The sequence below is a fragment of the Leopardus geoffroyi genome, chromosome E1, assembly GCF_018350155.1.
Source record: "Leopardus geoffroyi isolate Oge1 chromosome E1, O.geoffroyi_Oge1_pat1.0, whole genome shotgun sequence".
NCBI lineage: Eukaryota > Metazoa > Chordata > Mammalia > Carnivora > Felidae > Leopardus > Leopardus geoffroyi.
The window spans coordinates 39,596,474-39,620,673 of NC_059330.1; the positions used below are offsets into that span (position 1 = coordinate 39,596,474).

Consider the following 24,200-nt stretch of genomic DNA (forward strand, 5'->3'; position numbering starts at 1 on the left):
AAATTATATGATTCCATTTATTTGAAATGTCCAGAGTAAGCAAATCCATAGAAGAAGTGGATTTGGTTGCCAGAACTGGGGGGAAGAGAAGTGGGAGGTGATTCCTACTGGGGTTTCTTTTCTTTTGTTTAATGTTTATTTTGAGAGACACACAGAGAGAGAGAGGGAGAGAGAGAGGGGAGAGAGAGAATCCAAAGCAGGCTCTGTGCTGAGGGGCTCGATCCCATGACCCTGAGATCATGACCTAAGCCAAAATGCAGAGTCTGACGCTTAATGAACTGTGCCACCAGGCACTTCTGGAGTTTCTTTTCTGAACGATGAAAATGTCCTAAAACTAGACAGTAATGATGGTTGCACAATCCTGTGAACATCCTGAAGACCACTGAATTGTGTACTTTATGAGGATGAATTTTATGGTGTATGAATTTTATCTCATTAAGGCTATTATTTAAAAAAATAGTGAGAAATATTTCATAACATACATTCACCCCATAAAGAAAGAGAACACCTGATGATTTATGCAGTTTTGTCATAAGGAGAAGCATTCTGCCTTGAGAAGGTTTTCTCTAATTTTGTGTTTAATCTATTCCCATTTCTTTTTTTAAATTTTTTTGTTTTTTATTTTAGAAACAGAAAGCAGGAGTGGAGGAGATGGGCAGAGGGAGAGAGACAGATAGAGAAGAGAGAATTTTTTTTTAAGTTTTTATTTATTTATTTTTGAGACAGAGCATGAGCAGGGGAGGAGCAGAGAGAGAGGGAGACACAGAATCTGAAGCAGGCTCCAGGCTCCAAGCTATCAGCACAGAGCCTGATGTGGGGCTTGAACTCACGGAGTGTGAGATCATGACCTGAGCCGAAGTCGGATGCCCAACCGACTGAGCCACCCAGGCGCCCCTAGTACAAGAGAATCTTAAGCAGGCTCTAGGTTCAGCACAGAGCCCAACCCAGGGCTCGAGGCTTGATCCTAGGACCCTGGGATCGTGACATTAGCTGAAATCAAGAGTCTGATATTCACCTGTGCCCCTAATCTATTCCCATTTCAAGCCTGATGTGCTTCATTCTTATTCTGCTCAGCATTTGAAATCGGAGTCTGACTCTCAAATTATTCGAAGAGCTGAGTTGAGTTGTTTTTTTTTTAAGTTTATGTATTTATTTTGTGTGTGTGTGTGTGAGAGAGAGAGAGAGAGAGAGAGAGAGAAGCAGTGGGGAGGGGCAGAGAGAGAGGGAGACAGAGGATCTGAAACGGGCTCTGTGCTGACAGCAGAGAGCCTGATTTGGGGCTCAAACTCACGAACCGTGAGATGATGACCTGAGCTTAATTTGGACACTTAACTGACTTGTGCCACCCAGGCGGCCTGAGCTGAGGTGAATTTTAAAAGGCAATGGAGACAATGGAAAAGAAAGCAGATGTAACTCAAAGCTAGCAGGATTATACCAATATCAAAAATCCAATGAAATTAACCAAGAAATTGGCTCAATTAAGAATCCAGAGGCCTCCGAAAGGAGATTTTGTAATTCGGAAACAGGAAAGATTAGAGAGTGGTTTATTTGCAATTTGCAGGGACTCCTCTGCTCTGCAAAGTTTAGTATAATTCAAATGTGCTGTAATTTTCAGGAACGTTAACAAATTGATATTAGGTGGTCTATAGCTTATACCCAATGTGTTTCATGGTAAAGATGGTGGCAATGAGGTTTTAAATGTCCTAGTGCTCACTGGGTTTTATTTTTGTAGGCAGTTTGCAGCTCCTCTGAATAAAACATCTATATTCAGTTATAGAGACTGATAAATGGGCTTTCCCCCGCTTCTGATCACTACAATTTTTTTTTTTCAACGTTTATTTATTTTTGGGACAGAGAGAGACAGAGCATGAATGGGGGAGGTGCAGAGAGAGAGGGAGACACAGAATCGGAAACAGGCTCCAGGCTCCGAGCCATCAGTCCAGAGCCCGACGCGGGGCTCGAACTCACGGACCGCGAGATCGTGACCTGGCTTAACCGACTGCGCCACCCAGGCGCCCCATGATCACTACAAATTTTTAATAGCGCTTTCTGATGGCCACTTTCTTGTAGGGAGCAAAAGTTATGTCTACATGTCTTTCAAACCCTCAGCAGCATCTCCCGGCAACTGTTTACACATCTTCTTCCATCTCTTTGGTTTCACACGACACAACCTTGCCGTCCACCACTTCTTCCACAATCGTCTTAATCTTCCTTTTTCTCTTCACATCTGAATTTAGATTTAAGTATAAAATGTTAATTCAGGAACATGCCTCTGCTGACTTATAATATTCAGTTCTAAATCATCATGATTTTACATGTATTTTTTCCTAAAAAGAAAAGAAACCCATTCTTTTTCTTAAATAATCTTGTCAAATTTATAAATAAATGCCGAAAATGTGTCACTGTCTCCAAATTCACAAATTTTCTTCTCTCCCCACCCCCAAAGAGAAAGATACAATATCGAATTAAGCCAAATGTACTTTTTCATCTTATTTTTTATCCCTTTCATGATCCCAGGATGTCTCAGAACGGTAATAGCTTGGGCCGAGAAAACTACCCTGTTGTGGGAGTATGACAAACTTCCCATGTTGGGGTTTCTTTATATAACGTGCCTGATTTTTAGAATCCCTAGGGTAATATCTGCTGACTTGAAAACCGATCTCTCTTTACTTTTCACCAGTGGCATTTAATAAGTGGTAAGCTGCTGAGTGAGAATTCAGTCTTACAGGAAATGTGTGAAATTAGAACACTTACCTTTCTCCTCCAGGGTGCTCGGCAGATGCTCTATAGTTGTGTTTGTCTGTCTGTATTTTTTAAGAAAAGAAAAAGAGACAGGAAAAGGTGTTATCACGATTTTGAAAATGAAGCACTGTCCTGCCTTTTTTGTTTCAAAATAAAGTCTGCGTGATGTGTGTTTTAATGCTGTGTTTGCATTCCCCCCTTTACCATATCTCTCTCTCTCTCTGTCTCTCTCTATACAGATATCTCTATATCTCTATCTATCTATCTATACAGATATCTATCTATCTCTATCTGTCTATCTCTATATATACAGATAGATAGATAGATAGATAGCTCCAAAACTGACCTGTTTACCCTGTGCTAGAAGTTTTTGTAATAAAAATAACAAAATTACAGTGGAAGTTTAAATCTTGTGTTCTCTTACTGAGTTTCTTGGGTGTGGTAGTTGAAGACAGTTGCTATGGCAATACTGATGATTCTCAAACTGGTCTCAAACTCTGTTGTTCATTTCATGACCTCTCAATGAGGATTTTTAAAAGTTATTGTTGTGTTAAAAGTTATTCAATTATGTATTAATCATAAAAATTAGCAAAGCATAATCTGTATCATCTACTGTAGAACCATCTTCTAAGTTGGTCCTACACATACTTGGTATTTGGAGGATGGGTGTACTTTTGGTATATTTTTGTTTTGTTGTTGGTGGCGCATGTGTAATTGCTTTTGTGCTAGGGATCGCATTTGTGCTGGGGAATGAGTGACAGTGTAATATGGAGACATTAAAATAGCACAGCATGTAGACACTTGCACATATCCCTTGATTCTAAGAGCCTTACGTGACATCTTCTCCTTCCAGAAGGCGGCGGTAAGTAGCAATTTCCTGCTCAAGCCGGGTCTTTATGTCAAGGAGGATATTGTACTCCTTGTTCTGGCGTTCTGTATCACTCCAAATCTGTGTCATTTGGACTTCTATGGAGTTCAGCAGTGCCTGGATGGTGGCCAATTGGCTAGCATAACGAGCTCTGGTCTCCTCTAATGTGCGCTCCAAAGATTCTTTCTATGAGCACAAGAAAAAGTGGATGTTTCTTAGTTGAAAACTTAAGAGGTGGCTCAATTTTAATTTCATTTGAGAACTTCCACTGCTAGTCATTGTGGGCATGACTCTTATTTCTAGCTTTGTTTCCCCCTCTTTCCATCTAGGCGACCTCAGCCAGCTGCTAGGATCCCCAGTTCCTGGAGTCTTTTGTTCGTTTTTAGCCTTGCGCTCACTGTTGTCTTACTGTGGTATGTTGTATTATTGTTCTCAACGTTTGCCTCCTCTCCCTGTGATTGTGGTGTCCCTCCAAGTGGAGGATTAGGTTTCCTCATCCCTGTTGACAGGAGGCTTGGTCATGCGACTTTCTTTGGCTAATGCAATGCAGGTGAAGCTGACAAATGCCTTTTCTGAGAAGCTTTAGGAGCTATCACATGGTCTGGCCATTGCTTTTTTCTTTCTGCAACAACACTGGCATGCCCTGGCTAGGGTCTCCTCTTTTAGCCTTACCCCCACAGTGGAAATGCCATGGAGCAGAGCTGCAGCCAACCCATGATGGGGTAGTGTTGTTATTGTAAGACACCATGACAGGAGCTGACTGATTTGCTTAGCCTGAAATGTCTTTACCCCTATTGTTCAACTACACGCTCATGTCACATTTTAAGATCTAGTTTAAAGGCCACTTCCTCTGTGATGTCTACTCAGGTAGACCTCCAGGTCTTCTTCCAGGTCTACTTGCCCCTCTGCATCCTTGCAGGGACATTGCCCTTGTCCTTGATTTCTTTCTGTGTTTTAATTATAATCGGTGGTTTGGCCTGTTTCCCTGCCAGCCCTGCAAGGGTGAGGGCTTATTTCCTAGAGTTTTCTGCATCCCCAGAGTTCCTCACACAGGCACTTAGTAAGCATACACTACGTTGAGAGTGTGAAGTTAGATGTGCTTTACCATAGTGAGGTGGGACTGGAGTTCGATCTCTAGGTTCCGGTAGGTGTGTCTCAGCTCCTTTACTTGAGCCTCATTGTCTTTGATCTCTTGAGTGCTCCCTGTGACTTGTTGCTGCAGAAGTTGAGTCTAAAGTTCCAAAAATGAAAAAAAAAAAAAAAGTGAGTAAGGAGAGAGAGAAAAGAAAGAACATGAGTTATCTTTTTTTTGAAGGACAGCTTACCCATAGTTGCTTACCCTTTGGAATTATGCTATTACCTGTGTCTCAAACTGTTCCTTGGCCTTCTGAAGGTTCTCCTGGACTATTGTTTCGTACTTCTGCCTCAATTCATTCATGATGGTGCCAAGCTCCAGGCCTGGAGCAGCATCCACTTCTACACATACAGTATCACCCAAATGTCTGCGTAGGCTGTCTACTTCCTACAAGAGTGAAAATCCTAATTATAGTCTGAGGCACGTTCTCAGATGAGGCTGGGCAGAAAGAGCAAGTCTTATGGCTTCTTTCATGGGGAATGAGTAAAAAAGAAAAAAAATAATTTAGGTAGGGCTTATTGTAGTGCGGGTACTGCTCTAAGTCATTGAACCCTGACAGCTCATACCCTTATTGTTGTCATCTTCTTACCAACTCCCCCCTCCTTATTATCATTATTAGAGCCATTTCTATCATTCCCAACACGGCTTCTGAGCATGGCCTCACCTCCTGATGTTCTTTTTTGAGGAGATCCAGGTCTTTAGTCAGTTCTTTAATTTGAATCTCCAAGTCTGTTCTACTTAGGGATAGATCAGCCGAGACCTTATTCAGGCCTTGGATATCACTCTCCACTGTCAGGCGCGTCTCCCTCTCAGCCTCATACCTGTGAATTAATTGGTGTGCAGAGATAATTGAGTCCTCCAGAAGCCATTATAGAAGAGATAGTCCTAATATAATGAGATATTTTTACGTGGTATGTGAGGAGATCAATTTCAATACATTGTGTCCTTCTTTATACATATCAAAAATGTTCATGGGAACCCAGGAATCAGATAATTTGCTCCATAATATAATCTCTGTAATTTGGAGTGATTGGTAAAAAAAGCAATCCGAAATAACTCTTAAAAGTTCCTAAATTCTTGAATATATTTTTAAGGAAGTAAAAAAAAAATGCTTGCTTTAATTAATGTGTCAGCAAAAGATCCTCATTATTGATATTAAATAATGGTTAGATTTACTTAATGAATGCACGTGATCAATTTATTATTTTTATTACTTTGTAAGCAGATGCATCCAAAGTGAGTTATCTTAAAAATTCATGATTCTCTTCCAAAATCTTACCTACTCCATTTTTATTAAAGTAGCAAAACTTAAAAAAAAATGATAATGCAGTGGAACACCCAGATATTGACTTGGTATAATTGGAATGAACAGACGTTTACTGCTTTAGTCTTCAGATTTGCTTTCCCATTTCCTCCTTTTGGATCCTTTGTAGCATTAAAATGCTACCCTTTTAAGCCACAAAGGAGTTTTTAGTACCGATGCATTGTACACATTCAGGATGAGAAAGCCCTAGTATAGGAGCCATTTATGAGGAACAGTTCTGATCACATGTAGTGTGATATGGCTGTAAGAGAGTGAACACAATCTGAGCTGCTTTAATCATAGTCCTACTTATTTGGTTGGTCAGGCCCTATTGTAAAACACCAGCAGACTCAGAAGCATCAAAGGTCACCCCTGGAACTTGGGCTGTACATTTGCAGGCACTCCAAGAAGCATGGATGACTCACTTGGGGAATCACTGAGCATAGACAAATGTCTTGCTTCAGATAAGAGAAGGGCACCTATGCAGAAGGGGAGTTGTAAATTGCTTTGGTGTCACTCCAAAGGGCAGAATTAGGTTCAGTGGGTGAAAAGGTAGATGAAGGGTTACTAAAAAAGAATGTTCTAGCGACTAGAGCTAACCAGTGAAAAATACTAAGAATGTGGGAGAGGGAAGTCTAGCCCTGAGTGCTGGGCTGGACCAGATAACTTCTACCACCCTTCAAACTCCCAGATCCTGAAATTACTTAAGGTAGCTCCTTTACCAACAAGAATGTGGAAAGCTGAATGTCATTAGGCACAGCTAAAAGGAATCCTTTTCCAGGAAGTTTTACCATGGTGCTAGAACCTACTTCAGCCTGAGGTCCTCAGCAGCTAGTTTGGCATTATCAATTTGCAGGACACAGTGAAAATTTTGCAGTTGTACACTTTTAATCTGGAAAATACATGAGAAAGAATGACATTTTCAACTGGAAAAAAGTTTCAAATGATTGAGTTTATCTTCAGATACAACCACTATTCTATCAAAGATGATGTTCCTTTCAACCATGAAAATAGGAAGGGCAATGATATGGGCATTTAACATAATCGAGTCATAAAATACAACTCTGGTCCCAGGGTTAGGTGAGCTTTCTTATGGTTTTACAAAAGGAAGAATTTCATTCAACTCAAACCATCAAACTTTATCGAGTGCCTTCCCCTTGATGTTGTTCCTGCTGAGAACATTCCTGTTAGCCTTTCTCACTTGGTGAACAACTCCTCCTCCATGTCTCACCTTCTACATCGTTGCCTCAAGGAAGTCTCAGTGATTTCTTCAAGGCAGAACTGGATGAATTGCCTGTGTTCTCACTGCCCTATAGGGCCCTCCTTGCTAACATCTATCCCTCTGTGTGGATTAAGCCTTTGGGTCTGTTCCTCCGAATCACATTATGTTTCCATATTCCCCAATGCTCAGCATGGTGTCCAGCACTTAGTATCTACCAACTATTGGCTGAATGAATGGACACTTTGCTATGTGAGAGTTGTGTTGGGCACTGAAGCTGTCAGGATGGATAAGCCCTCGATCTTAAAAAAGGGGTTCCCGAATGGGTGCATTCCCTAAGATATATATGGATCCAGGCTGCTTGTAGAAGATGTTACAATGGTCTGTGTCTTTCAGCAGATCCAGCTGCCTTTCTGTGTATACTGAGGCCACCAAGGAGGTGGCCTTTGCTATAAAGGAATATGAATGTTAAAATAGGAATGAAAATGAAAGGGATTCTTTCCGCGATTAGATACGAATTTTAAAGCAGAGCAAGTGCTCGTGTCATAAGTGCCCTTCACTTTGGAGCAAAGTTCACTCCCTTTATTACACACAGTTGATAAATAGAACTCCACCTTTCTCCGATAATGTGGGAGTAGGCTGTGATATAATTGCAACAAATTTGAGTTGGGGGCAATAGAACATCTTATTGCTGTAGAAGCGGCTTCTGAACTGATGATGGGATTATTAAACAGGGCATTGAAAAATCTGGACCTCACGAATACCTACATCCCTTCCCCTTATTTCCACCCTGGGTCACTTCATCATTGAAATTTTTCATATGGTGTCTTAATACTAATATTACAAATTTACATAAATTAAAGGAGGAGCATCTCTGCATTGACTGGGAATTCACAAGTTAATGGGAACTGGGTGAAAAAAAAAGATTTATCATCACATAAAAATTTTAGCTCTTCTTAGAAAAACTTTTTACTATCCACTTAGCTGTGTGCTGATAAACTGTGACAAAAATACAGATTACAAGACTGGAGGGTAACATTTTCATATTTTCCATGTAACTATGTTGTAAAAAGTTAACAAAGTATGATTTACAGTCATCCAGTTATATAGTCAGCTATTCAACCACTAAGGGTGGATTATGGAATTCACCGTTTTTATAGATATAGCATTTCAGCCTAATTTGCTTTCTGACATCTATTTGCACCCACCTACCATAGATGCCCCCTTGCTATACCGTGCAGCTCAGCAGTAGAGTGGAAAACAAAGGCATCATCCCTTACCTGGTTTTGCAGCTCTTTTATTTGTTGGTAATATGCACTGTCGTCCCTGATGCCGGGTGTGTTTGTTTCATACCACTGCTTGATCAGCAGTTCGAGTTTGGAGTTGGACTGCTCCAGGGAGTGTACTTTCTCCAGGTAGCTTGCTAGGCGGTCGTTTAGGTTCTGCATGGTCATCTTATCATTGCCAGCAAACATGTCTCCTCTGGTGAGATCACTCCCATAGCCCACCATGGGTCTGGAGGTCGAGATGCGGATGCCCTGGCCTCCAGCCCCCCCATAGACGCTGGGTGCCGCCCCAAAGTGCTGAATGCCTCCCTTCCCATACATGGAACCTCTCATGCTGAGTGCAGGGCCTTGCAAGGAGAAACTCGGGCTTCTGTGGAAGCTTCTGCCGGTGAATTCCATTGGATATGGTAGGAGGGAGCACCTGAAGCTTCAGGATGGCTGGAGCAGATTCTGCCTCTGGGTGGTGGATGAGCTGACCTTTTATACAGTTCGTAGGAAAGGAACACCTCCTCTGCTGACACCTCACCGCAGGACTGACACCGCTGTCCACCTTGCCTTGCTGTGTGTTTTCTTTTTCTCTTTGTACAGCAGTCTGTTCCATTTCATTCCAGAAACTACGCCTAGAGGCATTCCTTAGAGGCTTTTCTCAGGGGCGATTCCTTTTTTTTAAACAGAGACAACAAAAGGAAACCAGAAGATGTATTCTTTTAGCCCTTGCACCTGCCTTGGCAGATTTTTTTTTTTTAATCATAATACACACATAAAGAATATTTGCAAACCCTGTGAATAATTTAGATACCTAACGAAACAGACATAGGTACATAATAGTAAGCTACACTGGTTTAAAAGAACAATGGTTTAAAAGAACAATGTTTTAAAATCTTTTCTAATTTATCATTTTCTTTTTGGTGAGAGCATTTAAGTTCTTCTTTTTCATAAATTCCAAGTATACAGTACAGTGTTATCAACTACGGTCACCGTATTTTGCATTAGATCCTCAGACCTTATTCATCTAAAAGCTGAAAGTTTGTATTCTTTTACCTCTCCCTATTTTCCCAACCCCCCAGGACCTGGCAGCCCCTGTTTCTATGAGCTCGACTTTTTTTTCTGTCCTTAAGATTCCACATATAATATTTGTCCTCTCTGTCTGGCTTATTTCACTTAACATAATGCCCCCAGGGTCCATCTATGTTGTTGCAGGGTTCCCTTCTTTTTCGTGACTGAATAATATTTCAGTGTGTGTGTGTGTGTGTGTGTGTGTGTGTGTGTGTGTGCGTGTGTGATCTTCTTTAGCCATTCATCTTTTTGTGAATCATTTTAAGCTGTTTCTATATATTGGCTATTGTGAATAATGCTGCAATGAACATAGGAGATCAGATGCCTTTGAGATAGTGATTTTTATTTCCTTTGGATATATACCTAGAACTGGGATTGTTGGATCATATGGTAATTCTATATTTAATTTTTGAAGAACATCCATATTAATTTCCATAGTGGCTGCACCACTTTACATTACCACCAGCGGTGCACAGGGTTCTCTTTTCTCCACGTCCTCACCAGCGTTTTTGACGATGACAATTCTAACAGGTTGAGGTGATAGCTCATTGCGGCTTTGATTTGCATAAGAACAGTGGTTTATAGATATTGATAATCACTTTCAGAATCTCCATTTTATGCTTTTTTTGGCTTTTAGGTTTATCCCTATTTAGAGGTTATATTTTATAAAATTATTAAAATGTTTTGTACAAACACAAAACCTCAAGTGTTTAAAACAGGAATGAAACATTTATACATTTGGAGATGTAGCTTGGGGAAGTGAATTAAATGAATTTAGGTGAGTGGTGGATAGATGATTTTGAGTTTTTCTTTTTCCTAATTCTAATGTTCTAAGACTAGGTAAGTCGTTAAAAGTTTCCATCAATGCCTGGCTTTAGGTCTTGTTCCCTGAAAACAGAATAAATAGCATAGTGCTTTGCACTTGACCTGGTACATGGAGGAGTCTCTCTCCCCTGTTACAAGGTCAGCTCAGCAGTCCCTATGAGACAGATTGCTTGCTCCATCCGTTCTGAAACTACATGTTCATTGCAGCTGCTCCCTCCTAGAATCTCTAATGGATTTGAGTGGCTCAAGTTTTCACGGAAGCCTGACCTTCTCACAGGTCCACAGACTGATAGCTTAAGTGGAGCCATTATATGTATAGACAGGTGTGTAGACAGGGGTGTAGACAGGGTGTGTAGAGAGTTAAACCTACTTCATGCTCTTTATGATATATATGATATATATGTGGATTTCTCTTACTTATATTTTCATCCATTCATATATGCATCAGCCAAGAGTGTTCACCACCAATAACTGAACATGTACTAAGCAGACCTAGCTTTTTGTTACAAACCTTAAATTATTTTGATAACAGTTTTTTTTTTTTTTTAACGTTTATTTATTTTTGGGACAGAGAGAGACAGAGCATGAACGGGGGAGGGTCAGAGAGAGAGGGAGACACAGAATCGGAAACAGGCTCCAGGCTCTGAGCCATCAGCCCAGAGCCTGACGCGGGGCTCGAACTCACGGACCGCGAGATCGTGACCTGGCTGAAGTCGGACGCTTAACCGACTGCGCCACCCAGGCGCCCCAACCTTAAATTATTTTGTAACTAGCTGTCACAGCTAAAATCTTTAGTGAAAAACTTAAAAAAAATTTTGTTTTAATGTTTACTTATTTTCGAGAGAGCGAGCGAGCGAGCGAGCATGAGTGGGGTAGGGGCAGAGAGAGGGAGACACAGAATCCAAAGCAAGCTCCAGGCTCTGAGCTGTCAGCACAGAGCCTCATGCGGGGCTTGAACTCACAGATCATGAGATCATGACCTGAGCTGAAGTTGGTGCTTAACCCACTGAGCCACCCAGGTGCCCCAAGAACTTTTTATGAACACATGAACTGTGTTCTTTTATGTGTATATATTCACAAAAGTAATGTCTAATGTGTCTTTTGTTGTTGCTTAACGGGGGAGAAGGAGATTGAGTAAAGTCACTGGAAAATTTTACTGTTCAAATTACACAAGTTTTGCAGTGTGTTAGTTTCAGCTAAGAGTTTAATACAATAACACATATGGTCAAGGCATGTAGAAGCGTTATTTAAATCAACAGTTAGCTTTGTAAGAGTTGGGATATCAGTGCAGTTATTTAAACATGATAATTTTTGTTTTCTTCTTTGGCACAATTATTTCTTGTGGCTGCACCCAATTATGTTTAAGTGAAAGAGTTAAAATCTCATTAAAATCATTAACATCATTTTTTTAATTTTTTGAGAAATGACTATGTTATTCCACCAGTTTTGGCTAGTATTTGTAGGTTTTTTGAGATTTCAAATTTAAACTAAAATATGGTACTGTAGGGCTGTTATTATTTTAATTGAAGTATAATTAACATATGGTGTTATATTAGTTTCAGGTGTACATTATGATTCAACAAGTCTATAGTTATGGGTTCAGCCATCCAATCTAGAAAAATTCCTATTGTGAAGACTCCCACATGTTTGTGTCAGGGCAGGAGAATTTCTCAGCTCCTCTATCACGGTGAGTTTTATGCTTTGGTAGATTATTATAACTTCTAATGTGATCATATGAAACCAGGCTGGTATTTCATAGCAATTAATTTTTCTGAATTATATCTGAGGACTAGATATGGACCTTATAGACTCTTATTCATTAACAAGTCATTTAGAATTTAGAGCCCCCGCTATTCCAGGCTGTTGGATGACAGCATCTATAAATAAATATTTATTAGATCCCAACTCATAGCTAATCAGTGGTGCATTTTGACCTCTGAGACAGACTCTGATGAGGATGTTAATGATTAATACTAAGTATGCCCAGTAATTTCGAGAGTTATTACAAGCACTGCAGTTTTCAGAGGATTTTCAACTTTTCCCCCCCAACATGGACAAGGTATTGCAGCCCCAATGTGAGACATATAGAATCTGGGGTGGGGGTTGGGCGGTGTGGGCGTTCTCTTGCCCAGATATCTTAGTTAGGATATATTGCTGTCATTGGTTGTGGAGGATGGCATATAGGAACTGTGGATGTTTGTAGGCAGTGTGGTTCTAGACACCATACAAAGTTAATTCAGAAAAAAATGATGGGCTCTGTGTTTAAAAACTGGTGTACTTGGGGCACCTGGGTGGCTCAGTCGGTTAAGCGTCCGACCTCAGCTCAGGCCACGATCTCGCGGTCTGTGAGTTCGAGCCCCGCGTCCCGCTCTGGGCTGATGGCTCAGAGCCTGGAGTCTGCTTCCGATTCTGTGTCTCCCCCTCTCTCTGCCCCTCCCCTGTTCATGCTCTGTCTCTCTCTGTCTCAAAAATAAATAAACGTTAAAAAAAATAAATAAAAAATAAAAACTGGTGTACTTAATGAAATAGTTACAAGTGAAATGATACGGAAAGGAATAGAATATCTCCATATTAAAAAAAGAAATTATAATTGTTTCAGGCAAGCTATACATGTAATATACAAAAGTAAATTCCAGGTTCGTTAAAGATGTAAAGTGAAAGGTAAAAGCTATAAAATGTTCAGATGAAAATATAGAATACGATCTCTAGGAATTAGGGTAAAGGAATATTTCTTAAACAAGACACAAAAAGTGCAAACTGTGATATTAACAATTTTTGTTCATTAAAGGATACCATAATTATAATGCAAAAAGGCCCAAACAGGGAGGGGATATTTATAATATATGTAAGTGACAGGGAATTAGTTTCCAGAATATGTTAAGAATACCTACAAATAAATAAGAAAGCAAAAACAACCGAGTGAGAAAGTCAGCAAAAACATGAATGGATGCACAGAAGAGGAAAGCCGATCGGCCCATTTCACACCTGCCAACTGGAATAAATTAGAAGGATGGACAAGGGGAATTCTTACCCACTAATAGTAGGTGTGTAAATAAGTACAATTACTTTGGAAAACAGTTATATATTATCTCAGAACCATGAGCATGCACATACCTATCATCCAGTAACTCCATTCCTAGGTACGTATTCTAGAGAAACCCTTACACATATTTATCTGAAGTCAAGTACAAGAATATTCACAGAAGTATTGTTCATAATACTAACACACACACACACTCAAAACAACACAAATGTTCAACAGAATGAATAAATACGTTGACAGATATTCATACAATGGAATATGATGCAGCAGTTCAAAATGGATAAACTAGGGGTGCCTGGGTGGCTCAGTGAGTTGAGCATCCGACTCTTGATTTTGGTTCAGGTCATGATTCCAGGGTTGTGGAATTGAGCCCCACATTGAACTCTGTGTGGAGTCCACTTAAGATTCTCTCTCTCTCTCTCTCTCTCTCTCTCTCTCTCTCTCTGTCTGTCTCCCTTGCTCACTACTCTCTCCCTCTCTAAAGAAATGAAATGGATAAACTACATTCTTGACATGGATGAATCCAAAAGCATGTGTAGTGAGAGAAATGATACAAAATAATATATCCCAGTAAATTCAATTTATATAAATTACAAAAATAGGCAAAACTAAATATTATATGATTAAGGGATATACATATAGATAGTTGGCAGATTGCACACAACAGTCACAGAATCCTCCTGAAGCTGTATACACACCCCTTTGCAAATCCTCTTAGAGTTTAAGGGACATCTGGACCATCTCTATTTTTTTTGAGGCTCCTGATATATTGAACAAATGAAAACAATCCAGAATGAGGTAGTCAAAATTACCATGGTTAAAGTATTTTTATTGCCTACACAGTACCATTTTCAACACAAAGATATTATAATATGTTTGTATCAATACAAGATTTATAAAAAACGCTTACTTATTTCATGCTTTGTAGGCTCTGTGATCTGGTGCTGGGACACTTTTGACTGACAAGGTGAATGTCTTCTTTCAATCCTGGAAGTGATCACTGAAACCATTTGAATTTAACCTCCAAAGTCTCTGAATGGGAAGCCATAGGCTGAATGGCCCTCTTCCTGCAATTGGCCCTGTGTCTGGATTATTTCACCAAAGTTTGATGTTATACCAAGGACAGCTGGTAGGTACTTCTTTTATATTAGCTTGACTAAGAGAGAGCCCAACCAAATTCCTCCCAAAACAGAATGATTTATCCCCAAGGCAAATATAGTTTCTATTCTTAGAATGACAGGTAAGAGGGGTGCCTGTGTGGCTCAGTCAGTTGATTGTCTGATTCTTGATTTCGGCTCAGGTCATGATCCCAGGGTTGTGTGACTGAGCCCCACGTCGGGCTCTGCACTGAGTGTGGAGCCTGCTTAAGATTCTCTCTCTCTTCCTTTGCCCCTCTCCTCCCCATTCATGCTCTCTCTAAAAACTTTTTTAAAAAATGACAGTTAACTTACTGACAATTTAAAAGTAACAGTTCCTGCTTCTAGCCATCAATGGTTCATAAATGTCGAGGTCCATCTCAAAACACCTGCCTACCACCGCAAATGCAAAATTTCACTTCTTTGAAAAATTCCTGGCACTTTTGTGGTCAAGCTCAATACATAGCTCTTTAAGATCTAACCCCTGCCTGCCTTTCCAGAGTCCCCTTCCTACCAGCCCTGTGCCACCAGCTCTACTCTTCAGGAACACAAGCCACTGGTACTCCTCCATGCCACACCTCTGTATGGATGTCATTTCTTCCAGGAAGAATCTTTGTACTCCCAAGCTCTTTCCTTTCCAAGGTGCCCAGCTATCTTGGTTTGCCTAAGACTGGGAGGTTTTCTGGGATGTCAGACTTTGAATGTTAAAATCAGGACAGTTCCAGGCAAACTGGGACAGTCGGTCATCCTGTTCATCTCTCCCGTGCATGTCTCTCTGGGGTACACCTGTGCACACTCTGGTACTGATTCCTTTGTTGAATGAATGGGTTTGGACGTGAGGAGTAAAAGGAGATAAGGATAACTCCCAGGGTTCTGACTTGGGTGACTGGGTAATGATAGTTTACTAAGGGAGGCCCTGGGACAGGGCTGGGAGAGGGTCTGGGGAGGGGTTGTTGCAAAGGAATATGTGATGTGTTCATTTGTAGACATGACGAGTTTTAGTGTCTGTGCTATTAGATGCACGTGGAGAAGGCCTCTATGAAGGTGGCTGTAGAATATTCTGATCTGGCAGGAACTGAGCTGGAGGTGTATAATGACGTAACAGGCGAGGTTTGCTCCACCTTGTTGGTTCGCACATTATCCCTCATATAAAAATTGCCACCGTAATTCTAGTCCACTTGGTCTTTTCAGAACCCCAGAGTCAAACCTCTGCACAGAGAGACCACAGGTGACAGGGAGGAACCTCGCCTTGCATGGGCCTTGTCACTGCATTAAGGTTTTTTCCTTCTCTAGACTACTCTGCATTGCCACACAACTGAACATTTCATTTATTGCAATAAACTAAAAATGTAGTAGTTATGGTGCTTAAGTACAATTTGTGAAGGATCCAAAAAGTCTGGCCTAGACTTAGCAGCTAAATGGTAATAACCAATTAGCATTGGTTATGTATGTGTGTATATATGTGTGTGTGTGTGTGTGTGTGTGTGTGTGTGTGTGTATAACCAACATATGTATAGACATATATCATTACTTTATTTTTTTATTCATTTATTCATTCATTCATTCACTCATTCATTCATTCATTCAAGTTAGTTAACATACAGTGTAGTATTGGTTTCAGTAGTGGAACCCAGTGATTCATCTCTTACATATGACACCCAGTGCTCATCCTGAAACGTGCCCTCCTTAATACCCATCACCCATTTAACTCATCCCCACCCACCTCCCCTCCAGCAACCCCCAGTTTGTTCTCTGTATTTAAGAGTCTCTTATGGGTTGCCTCCCTCTCTGTTTTTATCTTATTTTTCCTTCCTTTCTCCTATGTTCATGTGTTGTGTTTCTTAAATTCCACATACGAGTTAAATCATGTGATATTTGTCTTTCTCTGACTTATTTCGCTTAGCATAATACATTCTAGTTCCATCCACATTGGTGCAAATGGCAAGATTTCATTCTTTTTGATTGCCGAGTAGACTATATTTTAAGGAAAGAAGTGATCCGTGGTTCAGTTTAATGGTGTCCTTTCATGTTATTTGAACAATCCAGACTTAGTATTTTTGAAAACAAGTAAACAAGTGGCAGTTACTCACTGTGTGTTATTTTTTGTGGTGCTTAATTTTCAATACAAAAAACTATAGGCTCTTGTATTTGGAGGAGACCTTGAAAATCATCTAGGCCATGTTTCTTCTCACTTGATGAACAGGACAGCTGGGGTGTTAATAGATTTATTGACTTGCTTATGGCAACAGTGCAAATATAGAAAGTTGGTCAACTTAATCCACATAATGTTTGCTCTCTATCTTGGTTTTCAGCAAGTTTGCCTGACCCAGGAAAGCTGTCTTGCAAACAGCACCCTGATAAAGAAATGAAACTCTCACTGATTAGATTACTGTTTAAAAGTCTAATATAAGTTATATGCCCCACACATAACGAGTTTCCACCCTGGGGCTAAAGACCTACTCTTCCTATATCTTCCTTCATTTGCTCCTACTAGCACAACGTTGAAGTAGATTCTGTAAGATGTGGCAGTGATCACTGGCCCCAGGATGTTCCTCAAACAAGGCACGGTATATACGGATACAAGCAGATGAAGAGATGTATTATTAATTAGCCTTTCGGAACACAAACAACACGTGTTCACATTTCAGCTCCGTTGGGTGTGTCATTACTTTTTAATGTGTGCACATTTAAGTTAGAAAACCTGTACAAAGCAGATGAGTGATTAAAAGAGAAATTCTCGATGCTGATATTGAAAATCTCTTGTAGGGAATAGGACAGAACTTGAGAAACAAAGGAGGGAGAGAGAGAGAGAAAGAGAGTGCATGAGAGCAAGAGAGGGCAACTGAGAGACAGTAAGCTTTTCAACATCTAATTTCGGAAGGAGGAGTTGTAAACAGATTTTAGGAAAATGCCTATAAAGATCAACATTTTGTGAACGAGGCAGTTGGCAAAGCCTGAATCAAAATTTTCACAGCTAGCTTTTAAAAAATGAAAAATAGGGGCACCTGGGTGGGTTAGTCTGTTAAGCGTCCAACTTCAGCTCAGGACATGATCTCATGGTTTGTGGGTTCAAACCCCACATCGGGCTCTGTGCTGACAGCTCAGAACCTGCAGCCTGCTTCTGATTCTGTGTCTCCCTCTCTCTCTGCCCCTCCCCGACTCTCTCTCTCTCTCTCTTTCTCTCTCAAAAATAAACATTAAAAAAGAAAAAAAAAGAAAAAAAGAAAAATAACCAGGTAAAATAAATCACATCATTCATTCTTTGTTGAATAAATGAATGGTGTGTCCAGTCTCCAGTTATGTTCATTGAGTGTAGTAAATACAACATTTGACTAGAAGTCAGGTTTTTAATTTCTAATTCAGATCCTTCCTCCTGCCCTGCCCTGCCCCCCACCACACAGACACAGACAGGGCCTTAACACTGTTAAAGTGGAAATACCAGACAGCGAAATTGGCCCTAGAAGCAACAATCAATTAGTTAGACACTGCTCTCAAGGAATGCCTCTAGCAGAGGACATACTGACATGGATTTTAATTTTAACCTTTATTTTAATTTTTAATGTGGGTGGATAAGAAAGATGAGCAAGGGTGGGATATGAGAATAGAACACTGAGACCCAGACGGGCCCCGCAGATAAAGAATGGGTGAGTTCAGTCAGCCTTCGGGCTCTGGGGTGCAGGTTATGTATTATTTGTTGAGTTGGGATGCTAGCATATGATAAGGTAATAAATCATTAGGTAATCCCGCTTGGGCATCAGAGGGTTAGGAGGAAAGAACCCCACTGTGAGGAGCCCCATTTAACCCAACTTAGAAAAGTGAAAGCAGAGAACCCCTATCGTTACAAGATTCACTAGTGCCAATAACCAGCGCAGAGAGCGGAGCCTTTGTGCAGTTTTGCGCTGTGTCCCTGCGCTGTTTCTAGCCACGTAACCAGAGGCTTTACACCTTTCTGGGGGACGTCCTAGGTGTCAGCGGAGACTTGGTTTATTCATATTTTCTCCAAGAACGAGTTGCTACTCTTCAGCTCTCACCACGCTACTAACATTTTTGATGCCTCATGTTCCGCAAAGGCCTCCTGTTTTGGTGTTTTCTACTTTTTTTAAGCAATGAAAACCCAGGAAAAGCCTGGAGCAATTTCTCATGTGTTTGACACATATGTTGAGGGATACTTAATAATTGCTGCCCTGGGCAAAATATAGCAGGATTTTATGGCCAAGTCTCATGTTGATAGAGTGGACAGGCTGGTAGCTACACACACTTTTTCAAAATAAATGCATCTCTGTGAAATGAGCTGTCAGGAGGACCACAGGGCTTGGAAGCCTGGCGTAATTAAGGCGCAATATATTGGTTCTGAAGAACTGACATTAATGTTGACACATGAGGTTTCTGGGCAATTTGATCTATACCAATAATTCATTTTGTTCCCCGCTGCAGAACTCATTTTGTTCCTAAGTCATTTGAGGCTTTATTAAAGATTTACCTGGTGGCTTTTTAAAAGCACAGTATTTACTGTGCTGTGTGTGTTCAGTCACCAGTTATGTTTATTGAACGTAATAAGTATGACATTCGGCCAGAGGTCAGGTTTTTAACCTCGAATTCATCCCCCCTCCTACCCTGCCAGATTCACACCAACATAGGGCCGTATCATTGGCAAAATGGAGACACCAGACAGCAAAATTGGCCCTAGAAGCGATGATCAATTAGTCACAGATGAAAATGGAAACCAATTATTCTGGCCTGTCACGCTCTTATGGTAAAGCCACTGTTCTTGATCTGCTTTGTCACAATGATTACAATCATTTGTCCCCTTCGTGTTGCATTTTAGTATTCCAGGAATTATCTCCCACATTCTTTTATTTTTATTTTTAATCTTTATTTATTTTTGACGAGAGAGAGACAGAGGGTGAGCGGGGAAGGAACAGAGTGATGGGGAGACACAGAATCGGAAACAGGCTCCAGGCTCTGAGCTGTCAGCACAGAGCCCAATGCCGGGCTCAAATTCATGAACCGTGAGATTATGACGTGAGCCGAAGTCAGATGCTTGACCAACTAAGCCACCCAGGCACCCCTCCCACATTCTTAATGTGGGAACTTGAATGAAATCTTTTGGGAGAACTGTAAGAAATCTTTTAAGGACTTTGTCCTTTTTATAGTTCTGTCAAAGTGGATTCAGCAAGCACTTTGTATATTATTTCAAAGCTTTGGTGTTTTAAAATTGTACTAAGATATTAATACACACGGGTGTTAATCCCAAAGGTAAAATTGCCATCATACAATCTACTTTTTAGGATGAACCAGCTCTTTTGATGTGGAAAGAATAAAGTCATTAGGGAAAAAAAATGGCTGCAAACCTGAAACTGACTGAGAAATTCTAAATCCATCTTTCAAAGATCATCCTAAAACTTGTGCCTTCATCATAAAACAATTCATTGGTAATTGGTTTTGAGTTGGTCTTCCATTTTTTTCCTTGTAAGCCTATTTGCCCAGTGTTACTCTGATATGCTCCATATTGAAACTTGAAATGCAGTGTATGTGTGGACACACATACTGTATACAGTTCGTAAATGTGAACACATGTGTTCGCAACGTTCCGCTATAAAGGAAATGTCAGATTTACATATTCCCTGAACTGGAAGAATAAAAGGTTGATGACAACTTTGTATTTTCTTAAGTATTGAGAAACATATACATTTATTTATTTGTTAAAAGTTTATTTATTTATTTGAGAGAGCACAAGTTGCGGGAGAGGTGCAGGGAGAGCAAGAGAGGGAGAGAATGCCAAGCAGTCTCTGCACCGTCAGCAGAACCCAACATGGGGCTCGAACTCATGAGCCATGAGATCATGACCTGAGCTTAAACCAAGAGTCAGACACTTAACTGACTGAGCCACCCAGGCGCCCTGAGAAAGTTATACGTTTGAAAAACAGACTCAGAAAAAGAATTAAAGAACATCTTTGCCTCGGTGTGGCTATTAAAAAGCAACTATTCAAAACCATCCAACATCACTTTTGCCTTTTTACTGCTCTGCGATCCAGAACCTGCTGCTGGTATTATAGATACCAAGGGTTGAAAGCACAGTGTTTGGAGATCTGGATTAGAATCCCGTCTCTGCCGCTTACTTGCTGTGTGAACATGGGTAAGGTTCTTAACCTCTCTGAGCCTCACTTTCCTCATATGGAAAGTAGAGGATCGTTAATGGCGCCTAGCATGGCGCTGTGGTGGGGATTAAATGAGATGACGTTTTGGAGTGCCTGTCACAACACCTGACACGTAGCAAAAGCACTCAGTGAGCTGTAGCTACTAGTAGCAGCAGTGAGCCTAGTAGAGCTGTAGTGATTGTGAACTTGGTGATGGAGATAAGGAAAGAGCCACCAACATTTACCACTCAGTGTGCAGTAGGGCTAGTGGCATTGTCACTGATACTGATTGAGCCCGTGTGGCTAGTACCAGATAAGCTGAAGGACAACCTTCTGGATGAAAATGTAATTGAGAAAGCATGTAATAAGTCTGAGATATATACATACAGTGAGTGACCCGTAAGTATTGTAAGGGGGAGGAGCAACGAATGATTTACATAGAGCATCAACACATCAGATATTCATGTGCTGGGCACTGAGGATAGAAAGATGCAGAAGACAAGGTCCTGTCCTCAAGTCTGCTCCACTCTGGTTGTGTGTGTGTGTGTGTGTGTGTGTGTGTGTATGCACATGCACGCGTGTGCGTGTGCACAAATGCGTATGTTGGAGTGGAAGGAGCCAGAGCAGCAAACTTAGTGTGGTGAGAAGTTGAGGGATGAACTCAGCTATCAAGTTGTTCCCTCCTTGGATGGTGTCCAGGGCTGGTCTCACGTTCCCACCCCAGGGAGTTTATAATCAGATGGAGAGGATGGATAAGGGAAAGCTCCAGTGGCGTTTCTCGAACAGTGCTGTTCAACAGCAATGGTACATGTAAGTTAAAGTTTTCTAGGAGCTGCATTTAAAAAGGTAAAAAAGGGGCGCCTGGGTGGCTCAGTCTTGGTTAAGCGTCCGACTTCGGCTCAGGTCACGATCTCGCGGTCCGTGAGTACGAGCCCCGTGTCGGGCTCTGTGCCGACTGCTCAGAGCCTGGAGCCTGTTTCAGATTCTGTGTCTCCCTCTCTCTCTGACCCTCCCCCGTTCATACTCTGTCTTTCTCTGTCTCAAAAATAAATAAACGTTAAAAAAAAAATTAAAAAAATAAAAAGGTAAAAGAAAAGATGGGATTAATTTTAATAAGATATTTTGTTCAAGCCAATATATCCAAAACATATAATCTATAAAATTATTAATGAGATACTTTGCCTTTTTTTTTTTTAACTGTCTTTGAAATGTGGTATTCACTTAAACTCACAGCACATCTCCATTTGGACAAGCACTCAGTAGGTCCATGAGGCTAATGGCTGCCTTACTGACAGTTCTAGACTTAGCTACTCAAAGTGTGGTCCTCAGTCTCATAGTATAGGTGTCCCCTACTCTTGGGGTCCCTTGCTCACCTGGGTCCCGTACTCACCTCCCTTCATTTTCACAAGATCCTTGGTGAATCACCAAAGCTTGAGATGCACTGCCTGGTGATTTGAAAAGCTGGTTATTTGAGATCACACACACCCTCACCTCTAATCATAACTGTGCTGTACATTTCCTTATCATAGTTTAGGTAAACCATCTTATCATAACCAGACCAAAGGTAGGGTTCATTTTAGCCCTTGTTGGAATTAGTGGCATCTCATTAGGTTTTTGTAAATCAGATGGTTGAGTTATTTTATTTTATTTTTTTTTTAATTTAAAAAAAAATTTTTTTTTAACGTTTATTTATTTTTGAGACAGAGAGAGACAGAGCATGAACGGGGGAGGGTCAGAGAGAGGGAGACACAGAATCTGAAACAGGCTCCAGGCTCTGAGCCGTCAGCCCAGAGCCCGACGCGGGGCTCGAACTCACGGACCGCGAGATCGTGACCTGGCTGAAGTTGGACGCTCAACCGACTGTGCCACCCAGGCGCCCCAAGGTTGAGTTATTTTAGTGAAAAATGAAGGAAGGGTAGAGCCAACGATGAGACAGGGACAACTTTTCATTCAACAATGACACTACCGTTGTCATCATAGCTATTCTTTTTGGACATATGTTTTGAGAGGGAAAAAGAGGAGGAGAGAGAGTGAGAGGGTCTGGTTAGTTTCCTAACTCATGGGTTTTTCATTATGTCAGAGTCCTTCCCCCTGGGGTTGACTTCACTGGCACATGACCTTAGAAGGTCCTGGCCTTTGCTTTGATGCTCTGCAGTGTGGAAATTCTTAATAAGTTTGAACAAGAGGTCCCAAATTTTCATTTTGCACTGGGCCCTGCAGATTTTGTACCTTGTTCTGTGCTCCTCTAAGTGTGTTCTTAATATTCACCTGCACCTCTAAGAGTGTAAATGGATTAGGTAGGGTTTGGGAGGAGCTAATGCTGTCTTTCACTTCCCCATTGCTACGATCTCTTTATAGCCTGAGAAATTAAAAAGAGATAATCCTGGCCGTGGGGGGAATTGGGCTCAATGACGCATTAGACAATGGTGTTTTAAAACCAGTTTTCTGTGAAGGCTAAATGCTAGAATTGTATAACAAAACACCATTCACCACATGACAAAGGGGCAGTTCCTAAATCAACGAGTGTATAAGCAGTCCCACCCTCCCCACCATCTCCACCAGGTTTACCATTATCTACCCACACTGTTGGAACCATGTTCAGATACATCTGGGCAATGCCAGTGAGTCAGCTGGACCCATCCATGTTGAAGTTTTATATGGGAGAAAGTTAAATGTTCACTTGCTTCTATTTTGTCAGGATTTTAATAATGAAGTGTAATAATAAATAAAGTGTAAAAGTATATTGGTAGTTTTAGGGCTCAGACCTGAAATCAAATGCTTTGAGACCTGCAAAAGCCCTTGAGTTTTAATACTAACCTGCTTGGTACAATTTGTAATGCCTTAAACTCAAAGTTTGATCCCTGGATCCACAATGTTGGCCTCACCTGGGGCTGGTTAGACATGCAGATCTTGGGCCCCACCTCAGACTGGCTGAATAATCTGCATTTTCAAAAGATCCTCAGGGGACTTATGTGCATTGGTAAGGTTAAGGAGTGCTGTAATCATGTACCCAACATCTGGTTATCTTGGTTGAGGGGTGGGGTAGCAAGAAATTTAACCCATTTCCGAGACCTCCCAGAGAATTATGGGGAAGCAAGGGCTCTCAAAGAGTGGTCCCCAGGTGGCCGGCATCAGCATCACCTGGGCACTTGTTGCAAATACATATCCTCAGGCCCTTCCTGATCCTCTGAATCAAAGACCCTGGAGGTGGGAGCCCAGCAATCTGGGTCTTAAATCCTCCAGGCGATTCTGACGCGCAAAGTTTGAGAACCACTGCTAGAAAGTAACGGTAGTAGTGACGTAGGAAGACCTTTCAACTGATTGTACATTTTAGTTTTGAATGCTTTGTTTTGTCAAGTGGAGTCCAGTGTAAAATCGGACAGTTTTGCAAGGCAACAGAGCAATTCTAACTTGGGAAGAAACCATCAGGCTCCGAGACTGATTTAACTG

The 24,200-nt window shown here is 41.0% G+C and overlaps 1 protein-coding gene and 1 long non-coding RNA gene across 5 annotated transcripts in view; one reads left to right on the plus strand and one right to left on the minus strand.

The window, feature by feature from the left end:
* LOC123603661 overlaps positions 1–24,200 on the plus strand; it is a 148,875-nt gene that overhangs the window by 48,745 nt on the left and 75,930 nt on the right. Inside the window, exons 3-5 of one of the 4 annotated variants that reach the window (XR_006714967.1) lie at positions 14,406–14,606; positions 19,235–19,366; positions 20,649–20,749. This is a non-coding gene — a long non-coding RNA (uncharacterized LOC123603661). The remainder of the gene's footprint in view (positions 1–14,405; positions 14,607–19,234; positions 19,367–20,648; positions 20,750–24,200) is intronic. The other 3 variants (XR_006714969.1, XR_006714968.1, XR_006714970.1) reach the window with 3 other exon arrangements.
* On the minus strand, positions 2,021–9,018 carry KRT20 (keratin 20). The gene is made up of 8 exons (XM_045488785.1): positions 8,548–9,018; positions 6,858–6,940; positions 5,410–5,566; positions 4,971–5,132; positions 4,716–4,841; positions 3,576–3,796; positions 2,755–2,804; positions 2,021–2,227 (listed from the first exon to the last, which is right to left on the minus strand). Exons 1-8 carry the CDS (start codon positions 8,950–8,952, stop codon positions 2,130–2,132), a joined length of 1,302 nt encoding a protein of 433 aa, XP_045344741.1. The 5' UTR covers positions 8,953–9,018; the 3' UTR covers positions 2,021–2,129.

What these genes read in the sequence shown, in the direction of transcription:
- KRT20 (XM_045488785.1), bottom strand. Translation starts at nt 8,952, where the DNA reads ATGGAATTCACCGGCAGAAGCTTCCACAGAAGCCCGAGTTTCTCCTTG. An exon ending in AGGAACAGTTTGAGACACAG is followed by an intron (nt 4,842 to 4,970) that starts GTAATAGCATAA and finishes TTGGAACTTTAG; the next exon opens with ACTCAACTTCTGCAGCAACA. An exon ending in CTGGAAGGAGAAGATGTCAC is followed by an intron (nt 2,805 to 3,575) that starts GTAAGGCTCTTA and finishes TAAAAAATACAG; the next exon opens with ACAGACAAACACAACTATAG.